The 24,676-nt window shown below is 38.3% G+C and overlaps 1 protein-coding gene across 1 annotated transcript; it reads right to left on the bottom strand.

Annotated features, from left to right (window-relative positions):
- Positions 1-9,491: 9,491 nt before the first annotated feature.
- Positions 9,492-13,367, bottom strand: ptger4a (prostaglandin E receptor 4 (subtype EP4) a). Its single transcript, XM_079690437.1, has 2 exons — positions 11,963-13,367; positions 9,492-11,558 (listed from the first exon to the last, which is right to left on the bottom strand). Exons 1-2 carry the CDS (start codon positions 12,743-12,745, stop codon positions 10,992-10,994), a joined length of 1,350 nt encoding a protein of 449 aa, XP_079546563.1. The 5' UTR covers positions 12,746-13,367; the 3' UTR covers positions 9,492-10,991.
- Positions 13,368-24,676: the final 11,309 nt, after the last annotated feature.

Genomic DNA, 24,676 nt, shown 5'->3' with positions numbered 1-24,676 from the left:
GTTGTTGTTGTTGTTGTTGTTGTTGAGTTATGTAATTAACATGTTTAACTGTTTTTGCAACCGTATTTGAACTCCAAGGTGTAGATTAAAATGGATGACAATGACAAAAAGTACTCAGCCAAATAAAGATCAGCTTAGGTTTATATACTATTATTTTATTAGTAATGCTATTGCAAAACAATAATAATTGTTATGGTAAAATATGTGATCAAACTCCAACCATAACATTAAAATCACTCCTACTTTTTACCGTCATGTTTTAGCAACCACAGCCGCTATTTTTATTACATTAAAACAACAATTTCTTATTTTGAACAATGACTGCCCTAGTCTGTAACCTTTCTGCCAGTTTAAAATAGTGACATGTTTGTAAGATGCATATCAGTGATGCATGCAGGAAAAAGGAAATCCATTTAAGCTTTCAAGATGTTTGACCTGACAACCTAAACAAGACGACTGGAGTAAATCAACTTCTTTCAGAATCATGGAGAGTGAAGGAAGCATTTAGACTACAGAGGACCAGATAGGCTGTCATGGGTGTACACGTCCATAGGGGCCAGATACTGCACTTCAGACGCTGCCTTTATCCGTAGTTTCTTTGAACATCGATTCAAAGGGTTTGAATCCCAGAGCTTGTGTCTTTGGACAAACCATGATCCTTTTAGATTGTACATTGGAACAAACTAAAGACCACTGATACCAATCAAACTATTGATCCTCTTCCTAAATGTTTACAGCATTCCTGATTCTTTGCACAATGTACTTGCCTGTGTTGAAATGTGTCATGTTTTTCAACCTTTTTATTTGTTTTCTATGATTTAAGCCAATTGCATTAGTATCGATTCAACGGAATTCAATTGATATAATATACAAAATCATAGTAAACTCTATTATTGTGGTACCTCTTTATAAATAAAATGTACTTCAAAGTGTCTATATATTTCATTAAAAAACAGGCATATAGAGTAATAAACAACTGACAACAACCCAACAAATTATGGGGAGAGGGAGCTAAATTATAAATAACATTTGGGTATCATAAGAGCTAACTCACTGGAACTTTTTTAAATACAAAAAAGCATTAAGATTCGAAAGTCAAACATAAAGCGTCTCAGATATACCATGTTGCATGTTGTGTCTTTAAAAAATGAAGGAAAAGCTAAATCTTTCTTAAATACACATAAAATAGTAAATGAACATCCACAACACCCCGGTTCATTATCCACTCTGAGAAATGAACTGAGTGACCCTGATTAGTTTTAGAGATATAAACATCAAGTAGCAATGTAAACTCAAACGGGAGTCTGAGATGTCTTCTCTGTGAGACTGACTCCAGATCCTTTCACAGCCTTCAGATTATAAGCTTAATTGGTTTCCCAAAACGACACATGTTTATTTTCTATCCCGTCCAGAAGGAACTTTGTGATAACAGAGCTGTGACATTGAAGACTCTCTCAACAAACACACTGTAGGGTCTTGTGGTTCACGCAGGAGGAAATGAAGAGGAGATAGACTGTCACAGAAGGATACGTGAGGAACAGGGTCTCTGTCATGCTGCTCGGCCAATCCTGGTCAAAGGATGTTATCAGATCATACTGAAACCAAAACACTGATTATTATTTATTTTTTGTCAAGGTGTTTTTTCCCACTTTTTATAGTTAGTTGTCTCAGTTGTTGTTATACAACACAGAAACAAATCCCACCAGTGGACAACATTTGGTACAGTGAGAAGTGAGCATGATGAGATCCCGATTCTAACGTGCTACTTTGCACACAAAACTTTTTTGTTTTGAGTCTCGCCCCTACATTTTAAATGTATTGGGACATTTGACTACGTTTTATACACCCCAATTTATACTTTAGTTTTTTTAAACAGCAAACATTTGTTTTGCATTCAGTAGATTGTACACGCCTTTGTGAGTGTGCAGGGCCTCTGGAGGTAGGAAGACACAGAAGATGTAAGTCTGATGTAAGTGAAAATACTATAAGGCCTGTTTAATAATTAGGGTGTGATTAAAGCCTCAAATTGTTCTTTAACATTGTAACTGTTGAAGTTACGATGTTGTTACATTTAGAGATTGTGTTTATTCTTCTTTTCAAATTGGGGTTCCCATAATTGCCACTGTGGCAAAGGTACTTTCCTTGGAATGCTGCAGTGCAAATTATTTCTAAAACAGTCCTAAAACATCGGGGTGTCTCATTGTGTTAATCTAAAGTTCATGGTTTAGCTGTAAACTTTTCAGCATCAATCCTCAACCCCAATTTGAAAGATGTCACTACCTTTGACGCAGAGCAGAGTTTCATTATATTTTTTTTGTATTATCACCACCTTTCAACTTCAATGTGAACCTACTGTTTTTAGATTATGTATAATTTGAGATAGATATGGGAATTTAAAGGGGATTTTTAAACTGGGACATAATCAGTACTTTTTTTGATGATATGCCCAAGCCCAGGGCATGTGTCAATCTGTTGAGCTTGCAAAGCCTGTTTCAACTTGTGTAACAACATTATGTGGTGCCAGCGTACGATGAATTGTAATAAATTGGTCATGTGACAAAAAAGGTATAGTCTATTTTGGACACAAATCCTGTAAGGGTGGGGAAATCAATCAAGACAGATCCACAATATGCCCTTACACAACATCTGCACTCGATCACGTCATGACGTCTTTGTTACTTTTAGCCTGCTGAAAGTACACTTAGAGGTGAAAACTGATGTGTGTGCAAGTAAGTGCACTTGTTCTCAATTCCCGGTAAAGCCCTGGAAAAGCACTCACATCCATGTTGATCCAAGCCACCAACAATTAGAGCAGGGGTTCCCAAAATGGGGGTCGCGAGATGATTACAAAATAAAAATGGAAAATTAAAATAAATAAATTAAAAACTAAATTGATTAATTTTTTTTATAATTTTTTTTTTTTATTATTATTAATAATAACGTTTGCATAGACATTTTCAAGGGCGGACTAGCCATCTGTTAGCGCAGTGTTTGTGTTGAAAACTGAAATTAATTCACTAGCACCCATACATTTCCAGAAACGAGGGGTTACGTATGGTAACCCTTGTTATATAAGCATAGGCAGAGCCCTCTACTGGACTCTACGGGTACTACCTTATCATGCAAGCATTCACCCACTGAGACTTCCATAGACGTAGCCGGCCCCGGATAATCCAGGGCGGGAGGGCGGGGGCATCTGTTTGAGGAGTAATCAAAGAGACGCCCAACACGCCGAGAATATTGGCCGCAGCCGCCATCTGTGCACCGAGCCTGAACATTTTGTCTAAATACTCCAGGGTGTCTCGGTCCCGCGGCAGCGGGGGCAGTGGTTTCTTCCCCTCCACCCAACCAGCTGTCTGCGGCAGCACATGGGCCGCCAGGCTCTCATCGACGGGGGGCACACCGGGACACGCCGTGTCCGAGCGGCCCTGCACCCTGATGATGCCCGTCATGGCTGCTACTGGGGCCTTCGTCCTCAGTGGACGCTGCCACGTCGGTCAGCCCCCGCAATCAGCCCCCGCAATCAGGCCAGTTCGTCTTTGTCCTGTCCTCATGTAAGAACTCTGCTCGTCAGTATTTGTTTCTCTTGGCACTTACCTTGATTCATGCTCCTGAAAACTTTTTGTAAGTTTTGTTCCTCACGTTGTGAGCGTTTTTTGTTGAGCCTTATTGAAGCTCTTTATTTTTTGTCACCTTGCAAAGAGTGTTTTTTCTTTTTGTATATCCTTTCGGCTCCCGGGCCGTGCATTTGAGTCCTTTCTTCCTTGTGTATCTAAGTTCATAACAATGTTTCTCTTGTATGCTGCATCTTTCAGCAGAGGTTCCCATGCATGCCATCAGCTCTCAGCCACATTTTATATGATGGCTGTTTTCAAAAAGCCCACATTAAAAAATATTTGTATGGCAGCAGAAACAGCAGCATTAAACTCAAACTTGGACCAATAAGAGTCAATGTAACACAGACAGAGCAGGGCAGAGATTTTTTACCCATATGTAGAAAACCGTCTAGTCTCAATCGTTTTTTTTTGTATTACTGTTAGGATATTTACGCAAATATTTTTAATTTCTATGTGACTATTTCTTACTTATTATTTCTTGCACATTGTTTTGGACAACTTTACATTGGTGACAGTTTTTCAGCTACACCTTGAGTTTGTTGGTTCAAATTAACCATATTCTACTTTGCATAAAAAACCCAACAGTTACTTAAAAATGAAACTTACACTTAGTAAAAGCGACTGATTGGTTCAGGGTATATTTCTGCAGTATATTATATTTCTCGGGTCGGACATTCTTTTAAAGGTCCCATGTCATGGCCATGTCTAGTGATCAGAATTCCATTGTTGAGGTATACTAAAATAGATTTATATTGTGCAATTTTCCAAAAATGTTGTCATACAGCATCTCTGTATAGTATGTGTATTCACTCTCTGTCCTAAACGGCTTGTTGGAGCTCCTGCCCCCCCCCCTCCCTATGAGCCCAGTGGCCGTCTGCGAGACAGCGAGACACAGCGAAACCCAGCCCGAACACACACACACCCGCAGCCTGGCTGGGAGTTTGTGTGTTTACTCACACACCCACTCACAACCTCGCTGCGTCCCGCAGTCTCGGAAGAGAAATCGGTGGAGCTGCAGCTGAGAAAATATTGAGTGTGTGTGTGAGGAAGTCCGCAGATTGGTTATTTTGGACCAATCCACGGACGTAACGTAACGGCTCCAGGGATTCGTCTATTTGGACCAATGGATCCATTTGGGTATGGGCACGACGTCACTATGCCCAGGAAGAAAACAATGGAAAAAGAGAAATCTCCAACGAGGCGTTCTGGGGCAGCATAGACAGGTATTTTCTGTGTTAGAGTTTTACTTGCTACAGGGTGTACTTTGAGGGTTTGTGACTTTGCAGATCGTTTACATGCATAAAAACCTTCATAACACACAAGGGGACGTGTGTGAATTGGTTTGATGCATTAGTCATTACTCACGCTGACACACAGAGCAACTGGCTTTGAGTTATGAGCTGCTGAAATCAGAGAACAAATCCGGATATGAGCAAAATGAATGCCATCAACATTGTTTCAGAATACCATTTGTCAGAAAAACCTCAGAGTGAAGCAAGTAATCTGATTCCCAGCAGCGGCTCTAACTTCTGGAGGAGCCCTGTAGTCAAGTTAACCAGTTTTGAATATGACAGATTGTATACAGGGAAAGGTTGAAGGGGGAATTGTTTATTGTAATAGGTGATCAGAGGGGATAATGATTATTTGAGAAATGAAGGAGCAACATATTTATTTTTGACAGCTGTCGAAAAAATGCTGAGTGGTCCAAGAATCACTGACTGGAGTAAGGAGTTGGCAGGGACTGGGAAACGCTGTTGGCAGTATACTGTATGTGTGACCACCATATGAACATGTGACTTTCTATAACAACATCTCCATGCAACTGTGTGGTTAGACTTTTTACCATATCATTTAGTGCTCAAATCTGACACAAACAACTTTTCAAACTGCTCTGCACCTTCTGAAGTGGTGGCTGTTGTGACTTTATTCAACCATTAATGATTGCATTCATTTTTTACTTAACTTTAAAAGTGAATAGTTATATATTTTGGGTAGTTAACAATTTACTTTTATTTGCCATGGGTTTTGTGAGAAGATCAGTAGCCTTCTACTATCGTGTCTATACTTTAATGATGGAGCAGCAGCCAACAGCTGGGCAGCTTAGCATAAAGTGAGAACATAGGCGCTAACAGACTGGATATGAAGGCAACATTACTGGTTTAGTTTAAACCCTAAAAATGTGAAAAACAACAAGTTGACATTTTCTGAAACTCTCAGGAATGACTTCGCTAAATTGCCATAAACTATGGCAGCTTTGATGTCCTGGTTGAGATTTCATGTTGCTTATTGTCTTTTTCAAATACAAAAGGATGAAATACCTTCTGTGATCAATGGTTAGATTTGAAGCCAAAGAATAGAAGGTGTACAGCAAGTGCCGGCTGAATCATTGATTTAAATAGTTCATGTTTAGTTTGGACCCAAAGCAGCCTATTTCCTCAATAATAAAGTGGTACAGAATGATTCCTAAAATCCGGAAAGGAGTAAGAATTTGTTATCACTTCAAGTTTGTCTCGTGATCAATGTGTTTTTGAATAGGTAAAGTGCCTGTAATAAGGTATTGTGTTAACAAAACTCCAAAGAGATATTTTTCATGCTATGTTCCAAGACAAAAACATCTATCAAAAAATACCCAACTTGTGGATTAATAAACTTTAGTTTGCTTATTTCTTTTAATAATCAGATATTAAATGGAAAACTCCTGTTTGGCCTACAAAAATACGTCATCCCTGCAGCATTTAATAATTTGTACATCCAATATTAAAGGTATGTGACCAATATGAAATTACTGATTCAGTGAAAACTAAACCTGAGAGTATTTGACTTACTGAGGAAAACACCTAGTTTGTGTGACCCAAGTGAATACACCCACACACATATTGAATGACACACACACACACACACACACACACACACACACACACACACACACACACACACACACACACACACACACACACACACACACACACACACACACACACACACACACACACACACACACACACACACACATCAGCACCATCAGCAGATGCTAAAATGCTTTCCTGTATGGGGGCACAATACATCTCCAGACAAAAATATGAAACTGTAAAAGCAGATAGATAACTCTTTTATCTATTTCTGAACTGAAAATTCACTACACAAAAAAACCTAAATTAAAACAAGTCTAAACATGTACAACAAGTACATTTAAAGTCCACATATCTGTGTCTGATTGGCTTGTTGTCTGACAGGTCATCTCGTGTGGTTAAGAATTTCCTATAGTTGCTTTGGAATTATATAACAGCGGAGATTAAAGTCATACCCATTATCTGCTGATTTCATGGGAACTTGCTGGTTTCCATAATTCTGTGTTAAAGCTTTGAAATAAGTGGCTCTACATACTGTATATTTGTGCGGGACTTAACAGAGTCAGCAGGGTGACTAATTCCTGGCCGGGAGCTGTTTGCATTGCCGTCGCCTGGCAAACTGAACGCACGGCAGCTTCACTGAGCTGCAGGAAGAGATAGCAAGATAGGTCAGATTGTATTAGTAGATTCAATCATAGATGTGATAATAGCACTATGATTTTACCCAAACTACGTTTATTTTTGGTTTATCTATTTCACTGATTTTGGTTTTTGTTACTGTTTCTTGGCCCGTTCTCTATCGCAGAACAGGTATCCATCTACAATTGCCTCACCTGGTTAAACAAATAGATATTAAGATAAGACCAACACATAAATAAACACCTTTATTCTGGTCAATAGTATAAATGGCAACAACTGTTATCATTCTCTTCTTGTATTTTTTAAATCCAGGCTCAAGACTTGTATTTTTGCCGCTGCTTTTAATTGAACTATTTATATCTCACACTGCACTGTCCATTTTATTCATGTATTTATTTTATTTTATTTTATTATCTTTGCTTTTTAATGTCTGTTTTTAAATGCCATTTTATAATGTGTTTCCTTAATGCTCTTGATGTCGTTCATTTTTGTAAAGCACTTTGAATTGCCTTGTGTTGAAAGTTGCTATATAAATAAACATGCCTTGCCTTGCCTTATATAAACTCTAAAGACGCAACATTAGTAATGAGTATTATGCCATCAATAGTTTAAGTTTTATCTGTGAAGATTGTGAGATTTTTGCCCTGAGGTTTCCGCCACGACCTTAAAGCACTTCAGCAATTTTGTGTAAATTAAATCAAAAGGATGATCAAATATCCTCAGTAGCATTTTTCAACAGACTTCCTCAGCTTGTTATAACACAAGCTTTCATTAAAACGTTTTTTTCCTCTTATATAAGGCCAGATATCTTCACTTTGAAGAAATAAACTATTTTCAGGGAGCGAGTAGCATTCCTCGTGATGAGTAAATTGAGGAAAGTTGGTGAAGGGAATTTCATTTATGGTTCCCACAGCACAAAAAACATCTTTTAAATAAAAATAGTTTCCCTGATACTCACTGCAGTTCTCTTTCAGGAAAATGTTGCAGCTGGACCATCTGCTGGGTCGGTGAGATGTGAGGGCGAACTGACCATCTAAGGTCTAAGCTCTTTGTTGTTATAGCATATTAGCAATAAGATCCTATTGCTTCATTGGCGTCACAAAGGCTGATATTGGCACTAATGTGAGAGGAACACTGTAGAGAATCATGTTTTTACTAATCACATCTCCTATTTTCTCTATTACTTACGGGAAGAAGCCTGTGGCTCTTTTACCTCCATAGAGTATTTATCAGCTCCTGCATCACTTCTGCTTTGGTTCTGGCGTCTTTCCAGACTGGGATTGTTTAGTGTCCTTTACAACTGAGGCTGACAGCAGAGGTGGAGGAGCAGCAGGTGTTTTCTGCTGTTTATCAATGAGCACATGAGGAGACAGGGTGCAGAGTGTCACCCAAGGACCTGTGTGTTGTAAAGCAGCTTCACAATGACGTTCATGTCAACTTGTATGTGATTTAGGATCCTTTTACACAAGCATCACCTCCTTTTCTCATAACATATGCAACAAAATAATCTTCCTTTATTGCTGATGTTTCGAAAAGACTTGTGTTAGATTTGTTTGAGTAAAGGTCAGTGAGGCTATTCTTATTTGTACAGGATGTGACTGTGACCCTGTTCACGCAGGCTGTAAATATCAGCCTCTTTGGTTGTTCATTTATACAAGTTATTTGGCAGACTGACAGCAAAGAGGATGGAGTGGACGGCTTGTTTTACATATCACAGCATACCGCTACTGAACATCAAGCTTAATCTTTTCACAATTTTGATTCAATAATCTGTATTGTTCCTAGAGTCTACAGGATAATGTTACACTACTCTTTCAGGCGTCTTCAAAACGTGTTTATCAAAATCACTGCAATGCTTGTTTAAGATTAATTGCAATGAATTGGAGCCTTAGATTTTGTTTATTGTTTCCGGAGAGAAGCTGTCCCGGCAAGGTCAACTTCCTGATATTTTTCCCCTCCATTCTCTGTTTCTGTCTGTCTGGCATTAGCTATTTGACACATTACTAAGACCCAGAGGCTTTTTGTACACTTCGAAAAATCCTAATGGTATCTCACCTTACCGCAGAGTGTTAAACGTTACTTTATTTGTCTATAAACTTTGGAGAAGCCTGTTCTTCTCGGGCCATTTGTCTGTGATAATGGGGGTCATGAGAGGATCTCACCAAACCTTAGCAGGAAAAGAGAGTGTGAGAAACTTGGTGCTCATATTATTAACTTCCGCTTTATGTTGACAACATATGGCGACATGTCACAGGTCATGTTTGCTGTGAAACAATAGCAAGGGCATTACAGCTTCATTATAAAATGTACACATTTTCTTTCGTAAAGTTCTCAGTTATTACCGCTAGACTCTAGCACAAACCACATAACGTTTAGAGACATGAAATGTGTGGCCACAGATTTAATTCTACATCACAATACATACATGATACAAAATAAAGTGCATAATTTAAATATAAACATTTAAAAATAAATTAAAGACCTTGTTTAACAAGCCACTTAAGCCAAATATCATTTGGCTTATCCTAAAGGCAGGTATTTTATCCATTACATAAAGCAACAATCTGGAGCTGATTTGATAACAGGGAAAAGGAGGCAGAGTTTGCCTCAAAGCTGCTGAAACTAAGACATAAAGCTCATTTGAGCGAAAAAGCTCAAACGTTCAGTCTATTGCATGTATATATATATATATATATATGTATGTATAGTGGTAATACAGCCGCAGAAATAGCCAATCGACTATCATTATGAGAAATCAAAAAGTGGAATTCTGCCATTACATTTCTTTTGACATGTTTTACAGAAATTGACCATTTTCTGTTTTTTTTAACCCCCACATTTGAGTGAAGTCAGATAGATAGATATCTGCCAATGAAAATGATTGTAGCTAAGTGTTTGAAACTTTTTGTAAAGCCCTGATTTTCTGGATATTTGTGCTGAAAATAGAAATTCATTAAAAAGTGTTCTGATCAAACACTTCCTTAGTGTGGACAGTCCCTTGAGGCGTGTGATTTATCAACTATAACCTTCTCCTGGAGAAGAATAATGTTATTACAAACCATATTTTACACAAAATCAATCATCTACAACACATTTTCTCTCAAGTGTGCTGAAATATGTTTGATATCAGATGCTGCTTAACTCAACATTAACGCAACATCTGTCCACAGGTTAACACATTTTCTGTAGCTCTGGGGAGAGATAAGTGTTACGTGAATCATTGTAGCCTAATTGTAAGATGGGAAAAAAAGGTTTTCCTAGTTTTAGATGACTATGTGTGTATTCCAGGGCTTAGGAACAAAACCCTAAGGGTTTGCCACATAATAATATTGCACTGTATATTAGTCATGGAACTAACTCATGTCCTTCAAAAAGCGGTGTACATTAGAGTTGGTTAAATATATAAATTACAATGGCAGCACACATGCCAGTGATTACTCACATTCAATACTGTTTAAATGTATCATATTAACCACAAGCTTGTGACTCAATGATTTAACTGGACCCATTTACTGAATGTCACAGTTATAGGTTTTAATATAGCTGAAATTATGAAAGATATATTCCATCACTGAATATTGAGTCATGAGGTGTGGGTAATCTCTGTTAGAACGACATTTTAGGCAAAACGACACATCGCTCATACAGTCAGAGATGGTCACTTGAGGTAGCTGGATGCTGAAACAGAGAACAACCGGAGAATAAAGCTCACTGCACTTCAAATGTAACTTCCTTTCTCACTTCATGTCCCCCGCATCACAAGAGTCATTTATTTTCTTTATGTGCCTCATTTTTCAGAGATTTAAAAGTTCACTTTTGGAGAAGCCATTGAGTAGACAGTCTCACTCAGAGTGAATTTAGAGTTTTTCCCTTATACAAAGTAAAATCAGATGCATTTTTCCTCCACTGTTTGTGTGTTCAACGACACCTGAAGTGCTGTGTCTTTTGGGCATGGCAGAGCTGAAAGGTCCCTGATTACATGTGTCCCTTCTCTACTCTGAGCCTCAACGCTGCCCTGCTCAGACAAATAAGATGCTTGTGAGTTTCTGACTGATGAAGGTTGTGAACCAGAGGGTGTGTCTGATTTATGGCAGCCTCCTTTGTACACTTCACTTCCCTCTGGCAGGTAGAGGAAGGTCTGGGAGCTGCTGGTGAAGTCTCTCAGGTCGTGGGAAACCAACGACTTTGAGTCCTGGTTAGAAATGGCCAAGGAGAGTTGTTGGGCGTCTATGTGTAGGTTTCCCTGTCTCTGTTGCCTCTGTGCTCCTATCTTGCAAAATAAACACTTGATTTTCTCAATGAGTTTGAGGAGAACGGCCTTGCGGAGCAGGATGTAGATCCAGGGGTCCAGAATGGGATTAAAGGAGGCGAATCTTATCGCTCGTAGATCAGGGTTTTTGTCCAGACGCAGCTCCACTGGAGTTTTATACAGCTGGTTCAAAAACACCTGAGCCTATAAGGGAATAAAGAATACATTATGAGTAGATAGATAAATGCTTCCAACTATGTGTGAGCTTGCAGCTGATTATGTGTGTTTCTGAGGAAAATATGTGTGAGCTTGCAGCAGTATATGTGTGTTTCTGAGGAAAAGAGTGAAAGACACACTAATAAAAGTGAAGAGCAGGGAGACGAAAATAAAAACATGATTAAACTCTCTTTCTCTATAACACCACTTGGATTTGGATGGGGTTGGGAGCCGTGCGTAAAACGTGGGTAATGGAGTAAAGCCAGAGAACGGCAAAAATATGGCAACAAGTAACATGTTAACCAAATTGTTTGGTCTGCAAAAAAAAAAAGTTTACATTTAGTGCGTAAAGGATAAAAAGAGTCTACATGACGCAGAAACAGAGAACTTACAACGAGAGGGATGGAGCAGATAAGCACCACTGCCGAAGTGCCTATAAGCAGAATGACCATCTGAATCTCTGCACCGGCCAGACGTCCAAAGCTGCGTCCTCTCCTCGGCGGCTCCACGGTGCGCCCCAGATCGGTTCCCAGCGACATCCTGCGCACGTATCGCCGGTGCATCCGAATCAGAGCCACGCACACCAGCACGTTGCAGATAACAGTGGCGAGGATCAGAATAGAACTGAAGCCCGCGTACGTGTAGGAGTAGGCTGCATCGCTGGTCTTGTTGCTCCTCCACTCTAAAAAACACCAAGTCTGCGGGTATTGTTTCTTCACCTGTCCAAAGCCGACAATCGGCAGGGCGCAGAAGAGCGCATTGGAGATGTAGATCGCCAAGAGAGTCAAACCCGCCAGTTTTTGGTCCACATAGTCATTGTAGAAGTAGGCATGGTTTATAGCGATGTATCTCTCCACGGACATGGCACAGATGATACTGAGCCCCGACAGGGAGAAAAAGAGCAAGGTGAATCCAAAGTATTGGCACAACGGGTCCTCTCCAGGCCACGAGCCTTTCACATAAGTGGCGATGGTGACCGGGCTGGCCAGCAGTGTGCCCAGCAGGTCCGTCACTGCCAGTCCACACACCAGAGTGTAAAACGTGGTTTCCTTCTGTTCTTTGCGGGATTTGCAAAGAACTACGATGGCGATGACATTTCCAACCACCCCGAAAATAAACATTATGGAAGGAATGGTCGGGACCATTGTCCTCCCTGTCATCGATTGATTATTCATTGTTATGTCCTTCAAACGCAGTTAAAGTCGAGAAACAACTTTTCTTAACGCTATCATTTCTAGTCCAGAGCAATAAACGGATAGAAGTGCACATCAAATAATTCTGGGCAACATTGTTAAATCTGAAAAAAACTGTTTGAACCTTATCTTAAAACCGACTCCTGAAAAAAGTTAAATTCCCCCTGCCGAGCATCATGTAGCAGCTGCTGTGGTTAGTCCTCAGCTGGCTTTGTAAGAGCACATCTCGCTCACAGGACAGAGAGATAAAGGCAGCAGACACCAGCTCAGACTTCATTGAAATAAGACTGACTTCAAGCTTCCTGCTGAGCTCAGTCCCTCCCCTTAGTTTCACTCCACTGCCTGCTCTGCCTGGTGCATCAAAGACCTTGGACATATTTTGCAACCGTCATACAGAGGTGACAATTTTTATCGTACCACAGCCAATTCCATTTATAATTAAACCATGTTGATTACAAGAATGGTGAAACTCAGTGTGCTCGATAAAGTACCACAACAATAAAAGATTGCACAGCCAATGTTGAACAAACGTTATCCCCTTCCAGGGAAATTCAAATCTCAACGACTAATATTATAAATTCCTAAGAATCTCCATTTTTGATCAGGACTTGCTTCATAAAACAAGCTGCTTGGATGATGTCAGCAGTGAGTTACAGTTGTGGCTGGAGCTTGTCTGCGTGAGATGTTCTTAACCCTGAGCTCAATGTCTAATGTCTAATCTAAACTCAAAACAATGCTTGAACAACATGGTTTAACATCATAAACCCACCTTAAAACGTATATGTAATTGTGTATTTCTCATATGACCATAAGGACAATACATATTGTGTTAAAATGTTATTTTAGGCAATTAGTCAGGAATTGAATTCAGAGCAATTTAAGCCACAATATGTTAAAACCCTTTATTCCTTTAATGTCAAAAACAGCAACCTGAAATAAACTTTAAAATAATTTACCAATTGTTTCAAAAGGCAGGTGCAACGTTAAACCAGTGATGTAAAAACAGTAGAAATATGATAGTAAAACATGATTTATATAAAAGAAACACCTGCATTATCCCTACTGTAACAGCCAAATAGCTAATTCAGTTAAAGGTTATCCTTAATTGATTTCCTGACCATCATCTTAAAAGGATTGATTTGGGATGACGAATCCAAAATTATAGATACAAATCAACAACATGTCAAACAATAAATCCATTGTTCACCATTATGTCCTGCAAATATATTCAACAACCTGCAGCCATCCTGCTTGGTCTCTGTGTTTCTCAGAAAACACCAAGACTAAGATTGACAGTTCCTAACATCATTTAATATGCAAATATCAAGAACATTTGATCAGGCTATTAAAATGAAGTCTATTTTGTTTTAAAAAACACATGCAAATGACCACAGCACATTGTAATTTGTCCCTAATATTTACCATGGAGCAAATAAACAACTTGTCCTGCTGAGAGAGAGCGATGGCACCAGAGTCCCTGACATGGTGAGTTAAACTGCAAAACAAACCATGTAGTTGTTCACTCTGTAGGAGGTCCACAGCCTTTTTATAAAAGCTCCTGAAATTGGATATTTTTCTATTCAGACCTGTTTTCTTCAAAAGAATGGAAATAAGTTAACCCACCATGAGCTGTGATTTACATTTAGGAAAATATAGGTGGATCAATGTTCGACTCTTGTCTTTATACACAATTAATAATTATGAACAGGTTATGCTTTATCATAAATAATTTATAAAACAACAAGAAAGCAATCTTTGTAAAAACCTTAAAAATCCCTCTAAAACTTTACATTTGACTGTGGTTTAACCATTTCATTTTTACATGAAGAGTGAACATCACCAGAAGCACTTATTGTGTATCCTTCACAGAGCTGCAAAGAATTGAGACATACTCTTACTAAGATTGCCATTAAATGCTGCATTACTGTTTTGTAATAGCCAATGATCAATCATTAGTATTCCTGCTAAAGAGCCTACAATTGGCAGCACCAAGTTCCTTTACAATGCCTTTGGTGAGCATGAAAGGAATACTACTCCATCTTGATTTAGCATCTCTCTTAATAACTTTTTTAATATAACTAACTTTTCAATTTCTGCATTACCATCTGGTGACAATTTGTATTGTGCCACAGCCAATTCCATTTTTAATTAAACCATGTTGATGACAACAATTGGGAAACTCAGTGGTCTATAAAATATCACCACAATAGATTGCACAGCCAACTAACGTCTTCCGTTTCCAGGGAAATTCAAATCTCAACGACTAATATTTTATGTTCCTAAGAATCTCCATTTTCAAGAACATGTTAAACTCAGAGGAAGTGAGACCCTGAGCCCCGCGGCCTGGCGCCATCCTACTACACTGACCCTGAACTCTTGAAAAACACACTTGTTGTTTTATTTGTTGGCACTTGCTGCCATTTGTTTAAACATAAAAAGGGAAACCTACTGTGATGATGGATGTAGTAGCTTATACTTGTAGCCTTGAATAATAAACATTTTCTTTAGAATCCTATTAATTGACTATGTGTAACATAATTGACCTTAACACGTCAACCCTTTAAAAAACAGCTGTTATGTAATGTGCTGTATAAAATCTGAATTCAGCCTGTTGTTGTGTATTTCTGTACATGAATGTCAGGTTGCCAGTGTCGCAGAATGTTCGGTAAGTAGATTTGAAAGATTAGCCTTCTTATGAATGTGCTTTTCCGGCATTTGTTTGTGAAGTCAGATAACCTGCAGCCCTGCAGCCTCAGATTAACGACCACCAACACTGAAAGAATCCATTTTCCTGTGAATGTAACTCTGGCATATGTTCTGTAGATAGACAATCGCACGGGCGAGTGGGTCTTTCTGTTTGTACGTTCATTTTTTGTTAGACTTTGTAGTTTAAAGAAAGGAAATAAAAAACAATTTCTCCACAACAGCAATTCTTCCAGGGCCTTCATTCCTGTGACAAACAATTACTACATTGTTTCCTGGAAAGGCTTTGTTGGCTTTGTAGACATTTTTCTCCGGTGATAGCAGCTATGGATTTGATTTGATTTCTCACAACAAGAGAGGAATTTAAACAACCAAGGAAATTATAAACACGTGCAATTACAGGTATGTGGCACACTGTATTTGCCACAGTATTGAGGTGTTGTTCTGGATGATTTGCCTCGCAATGTGATTATGTTTTGGTTTATTGCTTGGTTGAGCCTATAAAGAAAGATTACAGTTTTCGACATGCCTCTTTGTTCGGAGAAACACACCTACCTGTAGAGTAAAACATGATCTCTGTGGACATGTACGAACACATTGCTTAGCTTTTGGGATGGGTCTAACAAAACCGTCTTCATTCCAGGTTTGATTCTGCACAATGTGTACACACCCACACATTAAATAACTGACAAAACAGATACTTTGAATACACAATTTAAATGTTGTCAATTCACTGACAGAATATGGTTTGGACCTGCTCCATATAAGAAAAGTGACCTGAGCACTTGTAAATGAAGCTAAATTGATCATATTTCAACTTTGACATGTTTAGCTTCAAACAGTCTCACGACCTTTTGGAATTCCTCAATCTTCTGAACTCTTTCACATACTGCATTAAAGTCATATTCAACATCTTTGGAAATAGGTATTTGCTTTTTTGGCAGAGAGTCAGATGAAAAGATGATTATCAGAAGTCACATGTATGTTATATATGTAGTTGACAAGCTTAGCTCAGCATAAAGACTTGAAAAAGAGAGAAACAGCTAGCCTTGCTTTTTCCAAATCAAGCTAAATCTACCTAAGCAGATTTAAAGCCCACTAACAAACATGTTACATCTCGCTCCTGTAAGGGAATAAGCACATTTCCCAAAACATCGCAATAGTCATTTAAAAGTTTAGAAGCCAGAAATGATCATTTATCTCAGTTTCAAGCAGTTTTTTTTATGTATTAATGAAACAAATGAAAATCTGAAAGGGTCAAAACACATTTTCACTCATTTATAAACTTGGAAAATACATTTAAAAAAACAACAACAAAAACAACAACCTTAATTCAGAACTTACATGCCGTAAAGGATGACGGTAATGAATGGGTTAAAACATGCAAGTATCTATTCATTTAGGTTGTTGACTTGTGAGAAGAATCAATACAAATGCATGACGATAGCACTTGTTTTCATGAACCTTGATCACCAATAGGCCAACAGATAACATCGTTGTTTTCAGCTGCTATTTTAAGCATTAAACTCGCTCCCTGCCAATGATGCAGTTAACAGTTATTTTATATCAGACTTACTTATCATCAAAGAAGTCAGGCCCGTGGACTCCCTTTGTTTTGAAAATAAACCTACAGTAGGGGAACGGGTTGTTGTCCTTGACACACTGCCTGCAGCCTGTTTTAAAACGTAAAGTTTAGAGAGAATTTAGACTGTTGTTTATCCTGGGGTCTGGTAGATTTGTAGATAACATTCGTATAGCATCTGACTCAGCCAAACAAAGAGATCAGATGTAAACTGTTTGAACTGGCACAGAGTTTGACATCTGGTGCCAACGTGAAAACAGACTGCTCTTTGAGAATCATTCAACGCCACCATCTGATTCAACTGACACGTATATTATGTACTATTGTAGATTGTATACTTCAAATTGCATTGATTTTTATACAGAAGAGAGCTATAATAATTGCAAATAGAGATCATTATCATGAAAAAACCACTTAATAGATTTAAAAGAATAGGATGATAAACAAATAGAAACCGAAGGTACTGTGTAAACAGTGTTGTGTATATCAATCTTTGGGAATATAGTTATGTTTATTTATTGTATTTTTTTCTTTCTTTTGTTCTTTTATTTTCAGTGTACTGCAAATATTAAATTAGAGCTGTACAAAATAATAGTGTAAAAATGGTAAAACACCAAATTAACTCAACAAAACTAAATTCAACTAAACTGCCACTATTATTTTGAAGTGTTGAATCTCAATTTAACCTTTATTGAGCTGAGCATAAAACATCTATTGTCAACATCTCAGTTCAGTTATCCTGAAACCCACGCAGGAGGATTTACTTTCAGGCTGTAGGACTGCAAAGCCCGCCACAAAACACAAATTGGCTCAAGTTCATTCACGTCAAAATGACGAAGCACACCGTTATGCACGATCATGCATTTAGCATCAAACTTTACACAATAATGTTCTTGTGCTTCTTTAGGGATAAACTGTCCTGGTTTACCCCTAAAGGGGGTACGACTCACAGCGACAGTCAAATACAACATGTTAATCCATCAGAAGGGTTAATATCCCATCAGGGTTCGAGTTATGTGGGAGCCAATGGGAGCTGAGCTCCCATAAGGAGGGGTCTGAGCTCCCACGGACGCAGTGAAATCATACATCTGTGGGGGTCGCTAATACATTACCAACAACCATTATTTTAATCACAAATAATGCATGTGTCAAGGTAATGAGTATTATTTACGTTAACGAGGTAAATAGGCTAAAAGAAAAACATGTTTTCCAAAAGAACTACGAATCTCTTGAATGACAATATGCCTGCACGTCACCTCCAAGGTGCGCAATACATTAATGCGCAATCTATGCCTATAAGCGTGCTCCGCGAGCCGAGATGATGTGTGTGTGCATAGTTTAACCTTTTCATATTTAAGTTTGCAGCAAGAAGAGGGCTGCTGCTGCTGTGTGTGTGTGTGTGTGTGTGTGTGTGTGTGTGTGTGTGTGTGTGCGTGCGTGTGTGCGTGCGTGTGTTTGAGTGTGTGTGTGTGTGTGTGTGTGTGTGAGTGTGCGTGCGTGCGTGCGTGCGTGCGTGCGCACACGTTAGTTTTAAAGACCCCCATAGAGCTCAGTTTATAACTCGAACCATGTACCCCTTGGAAAACAGTGTGTCCCACTGGTGTACAAGTGTACCATTCCATACACATGATGGTAATCATTGACAGGGAGAGAAACTCAAAGCCAAATTAGGGACATTGACTGCTAATCTTAACACAAGCAGACCTCCCCTGGCTGCCCATTAGAGCATAATGGAAAAACCTGCAGGACGTTATATTGCTGATGATGCATACATTAAGGAAAATGGTGCAAACCTGCCAAAGGGCCAAACCAAAACACATAAGCGACACCCGAACAGCACTGAATCTCATTTAATCAGCTCATTTATATTCCAACTACTTGTGGAGGAAACTTCTGTGTAGCAATGCAGTGGGAGTCACTGACTCATGAAAGAAACACGGGACGAGCAGGAGTTCTGATGTCAAACACTGATATTTAATACAAGCATCGGCCGGAGAAATTGACATCACAAGTCACACAGTCAAAGGTTCTGACTGCACGGGTGGGTTGCCATGTCAAATCTGATCAGCCTCGCATCTTGGTAGACCTTTAACTAGTTTACAGAGAGTCAAATCTACATATTGGGGATGGGCGTAAACATCTGCAGACACAGGAGATGTCTCTCACATCTGTGGAGCTGAGAAAGCCAGCGTTCTCATACTCGTAAAACCCCCTTGTGTCCGGCAGGTCATAAAACCTAGTATCAACATACGACTGCATTAACACATTCCTTACGGGAGATTAGAAGCAGGGATGGTCGTAAAGGTCAACACACAGAATGAGGTTAAATGTCTAGGAGTAAAGACAGAAATATTCCCTCACACTACCTACTTTGTAAATTAGTTTTAGACACACCTGATGCTGTTTGTGTGTTCCTGGTGTGGCAGCTCATTTATATGCAAGAGAACCCAACGTTTCAATCAGATTACTGATGTTTATTTTTTATTTCATGACCTGCAGTCTCAGTAACATAACATACATGCCGTCCCTTTCAAGTGTAGCAAAAATAATTCTGCTTCGATTTGGAGACGATGGGTAACATGATTTTAAAGTTATTGAAACAAATCCTAAATGTTTCATTAAAAAACTGCAGATTATTTCATTAAGATTATCAAATAATTTAGAAGAAGCACTAAAATACAACCAAAACAGGTGTTTCTACCCTTCCTGTTTTAATATGCAATTCTTCTTAACAAAGAAAAATGTAAGAAACACTTAAATCTAACAAATATAAATGTTTACTACTCACTCCAGTGTAGCATATTGTATGTATGAATAAAGTGCTTTAATTTGAAGCCATTGATTTACTAGACATGTAATCTGAAAACTGAAATGACCTTCAATCAAAACATTTCGGTAACACTTTATGGTAAGTGGCATGGGGGCTTCGTGTTTTTCATTGTTCTTGGCTTATGATTCATGTGATCATGAGAAAAAAGTGCGCTGAACAGATTAAACAGATTAATCATAAAACCGCAGATTATGCAACTTCCCTTTGATAACATTTTCCTTTCAATTCACATGTAATACATTGTTTTCTTGATGCATATCGCCTTGTCTTAGCTTTTATCTGGTTGCACAGTCTTTTATCAGTAAAATTCCTGCTGGCAGTATTTCATCAGCAATCTCCACATGCTCATATCTTTCAATGTGAGGGAAACTGAGGACTATTTGTTTTAGGTCGGTGTATTTTCTTATAGGTTTGAGTTACATGAAAAAAAGTTTGCATCGTGATACTGTCGGTGTCATGACCGGAGCTACAGCTTCCAGAACAGCTTTGATTCGTCTTGCCTGACCGTTACATCATCCTTCAGACATGTGTGTTTAGCAAAATAACCTCATCAAGGGGTCAATACTTTTGCACAAAGTTTTGTTAATAAAATGAATTGGCAAAGTGTGGTCAGAGGTTGGGAGATACTGGAAATCCGTATCAAAACATAACATATTTGAATGGTGAGGGCCATGTTTGGACAAGAGTCATCTGCCATACAGTACAGCAGGGGAGCCTTTAATTATTTGAGAAAGGTCTTTGGGAATGTGCACATTGTGTAAAAAAATTATCATATAGATTTTTTTTTTAAACAGGTGGCACCAGCACCTTTTATGGAAGTACAGCAGATAATTGATTAAATTTTCAGGAAACATAATATTTCTGTGCTTTATAAGGATCATTTTTTCTATTAGACTTTTCTGTAATTGATTTTGATTTTGTAAGTGTATGCTCATTTTAAGACTTTCAATATTCATATTTTAACACATGTCCTATTAGGACAGTAGGACTTGGATACAGAGCTCTGAGTGAGGAAAAGTCATACATAGATTGTTCTTCCACATGCCTAGTGAGATTTTATTTTATTTATTTTTTATGAGAAACAAATAATTGTGATATGTTCCTAATATCCCCATTATTTAAATTATGTTATAGCAAAAATCCAAAATTAATATAGCCTACATATGCATCAATTTGAAACACTGGGTCTGCATCTGCAGCATTGATGTGGACACTTTAATAGCTTTAAAAGGTTATTATCTCTCAGCTAATGAGGACAAAAAGAGGGAAATGAATCAGACAGCAAATAAATCCAAGTTCTAATTATCGCTGCACATCTGCCTAATTTATTACTGTTTCATACGTGAGCAACACACCGGGAGGACACATGAAAGCCATGCATACCCTCAAAACAAACAGAAGGACAAATGTAATCTGACTTCACTAATCTCTTTAAAATGTTAAATATGATGCAGTTGACCTTAATGAATAATGAAATATTAATAAACATGTGTCTCTGGATCCAGAATCTTATCATGTTATCCGCTTTACAGGCGCTCTCGTCTCAGATATAAAACATACAAATTAACAATAGGAACTCATTATTAACTTTAGTTAAAAGATGAAAAAAAAGAAAAATTGTTTTTGTCTGCATGTTAAGGACAAGTACAGCCATGTTATTTAGTATTGTTCACATTTGATAGTACATTCTTAACCTCAAATATGAAATAAGGATGTGCTGAATTGTCTTTTTTCTACAAATAAGATTTCTCGGTGAGACACATGTTCTTTTTAGAGAAGCAGGTGTTTTGCATTCATGCTCCACCTCAGATGCATCCCCCTTTCCCTTCCAATTTCTGTAATATTTACACATGTCCAATAACCCATGACACAGTTCCTCCTGTCCCTCCACGAAAACACACGCAGCTCTTTTAAAACACTTAAGAGGCTCTCGGCATCGCATAACCGGTGATGTGGATGTCAAGCTTCCTGACTTTTATCCCCTCATCGCGTCTCAACTGATTTGGTTCATCCGTAGTGTTAGCCCACCTTCCTCACACTTGCTCGAACACCCAGGTTCAATTTCAGCAAGAAATGTAAACAATTGAGTTACTTTCAAACCAGTGATTTTAAGTTGAGTTTGAGGACTACAAGCAGACAAATGATTTATGCTCCAGATTAGAGCTAAATCATTCTCTTCAGATTTGACACGGTTACGTTTTATAAGAGATAAGCATTACAGAACAAAGGTTTGCAGAGTCCGGCTGGTACAAGATGCATGGATACACTTTAGATTGCTTCTTTTAAACTTCGTGTAAATAACCTGCTTAAAAAGCTGAGGGTTAGGCTAGGTTTCTTCTACAGGAACAAGTCCTGTTTCTCGCTTGAGAACAGGAAAAGGCTAGTCACTGTGACCTTTTTACCTGTGCTGGACTATGGTGATCTGATGTATATGAATACACCTGTCAATTGCCTGGTCAAGTTAGATGCTGCGTATCACAGTGCTCTAAGATTTGTGACAAATTGTAAAGCATTAACACATCACTGTACCCTGTATGCAAGGGCTGGTTTGCTTTCATTAACTGTACGGAGGCTCAGTCACTGGTACATTTTTATATACAAAGCCATGTTAGGGAAACTTCCATCTTATATCTGCTCCCTGATCTCACGGAAAATTGTAAGTGGCTACTGCCTGAGATCAAATGCTGTGGTTTTATTAAATGTGCCAACTGCTAGGACTGTCTTAGGGAAGACAGCTTTTAGATGCGCAGCTCCACTGTCTTGGAATAGTCTGCAAAAGGAATGGAAGCTGAGCAATCTGGTGCCACTAAATGTTTTTAAAGCTCGGTTGGATGCTACTCAATCGGAAGCTATTGGTAGCCTACCTGTTTCTGTGGATAATTATGTAAATGATGCTATACTGATGTCCTTGATGTTTTGTCTATGTTTCTATGTTTCATGTGGAACTACTTGAGCAGGTCTCCCTTGAAAAAGAGATCAATGATCTCAATGGGATTCATCTGATTAAATAAAGGCTTGAAATGAAATGAAAAACTTTATTGATGACTCAGTTTGTGTGTTAAGCCCTTTTTAAAATCATGCAACTATTAGTTAGTTTCAAACCAGTGACCAGAGGTGGGAAGTAACCAAGTAGATTTACTCAAAGTACAATGTTGAGATACTTGTACTTGACCTGAGGATTTCCATGTTATGCTACTTTGTACTTTTACTCCACTACATTTATTTGGTACCTTTGGTTACTTAACAGATTTGGATGAAGGATGTGAAATATAATCAACTCTTAAATCAGACTTTAGTTCCACCTGGAGTAAATTCACAAGCTACCCTGCAGTATACAAAGTCATTAAACTAGCTGCACCTTTACCAGCTTAGATAACACTTTATTACATCAATAGTTGTAATCAAAACATACCATATATATTATTCTGAAATGTTTGTATAATAGGTACTTTCAATGTTGGTACTTTAAGTATATTTTGAAGCTAATACTTTTGTACTTTTACTTGAGTCACATTTTGAATGCAGGACCTTCACTTGTAACAGAGTATTCCTACACTCTGAGCACTTAAGTACAAGATCTGAGTACTTCTCCAACCTGTGCCAGTGGCATATTTGATTGGGTTGCAGTATAAAAGTGGGGACTTTAGTAATGTGTAAATTCGTTGCTAGGATACGTCTATAGCAGCTTCAATCGACAGCAGTAAACAGTGTAGATAGGAAGTGACTGTAGCATAACAAGCTGTAGCATCACTTCAAAATGTTACAGCATTAGGAGGCTAAATAATATATGTTCAACTTAACTGCTAACCTTTTGTGAGTGTATGGATGACATTACATGCTTTGAGAATTATGAATCAGAGCTGGTAGTAATGCTATTCATACAGCCATGTATTAGTGATTTGTGATTACTGTATGTGTTCTGAAATGCAATTAAAACCATTTTACATTCTTACTAAGCAGCTCAGATGCAACAACGTATTAATATTGTTTCAAAGGTCAATTAAAAACTCAAACCAAATTCTGAATTGTTTCACCAAAGGTATTTTTTAAAGGAAGTACATATAATAGACCAATGATATTTCCTCTACTATGCTGAATAACCCTCCTAATGCTCATATATGATAATTGACCGTGAGGGAAAAGCAGCTCTCAGAGAAGCCACCAGTATGAGCCTTCATTCCAGGATCGGTCCTGAATACTCAATTGCTTCAGCATAATGTGGAATGATTGTGTTATGTGCACAACCTCAACAACATTTTCTTCTCCAAAGATCTATCATGTTATCTTGCTGTGGTGTTTAAACAACTCATGATTATGTTTTCCAGTTCACGTGTCAAAGTATTTACTGATGCTGCACTCTCATGTCGATCTTTTTAATTCTTTAACAAAGATTTGAAATGTATGTCTGACTTAATATATATGTATATATCAGGATTTTTACTGCATTATTTATGTTTTTCTTCATGCACAAAATGCTTCTGGCCTCTAATGCATTTCTTTCCAATCAAAGAATGTGGTTCTTTCGAGATTGGCTATAAGCAAATTATTCTGTGCAATACTCCTTTCAGTCCCCTGTGAGAAAAAACATACATTGTGTGTGCGTGCGAGTCAAAAGCATCTCCTCCTTTTGACTCGCACGCACACACACAGAAAAAGGAGTGGGAGGATGTGGTGGCACAATCTTTCCCTTCTTTTGCTTACATGAGGTCACTCGACCATCGGGCTTGACGGTTATTGATGTGTTATATTTATGTTAAAATAATGATATCATCCGAGAAAAACAACAAATGAGACCCAA

Source organism: Notothenia rossii (assembly GCF_949606895.1).
Source record: "Notothenia rossii genome assembly, chromosome: 6".
Lineage (NCBI taxonomy): Eukaryota > Metazoa > Chordata > Actinopteri > Perciformes > Nototheniidae > Notothenia > Notothenia rossii.
This window is presented reverse-complemented; position numbering and strand designations above follow the sequence as displayed.

What these genes read in the sequence shown, in the direction of transcription:
- ptger4a (XM_079690437.1), bottom strand. Translation starts at nt 12,745, where the DNA reads ATGAATAATCAATCGATGACAGGGAGGACAATGGTCCCGACCATTCCT. An exon ending in TCTGCTCCATCCCTCTCGTT is followed by an intron (nt 11,559 to 11,962) that starts GTAAGTTCTCTG and finishes ATTCCCTTATAG; the next exon opens with GCTCAGGTGTTTTTGAACCA.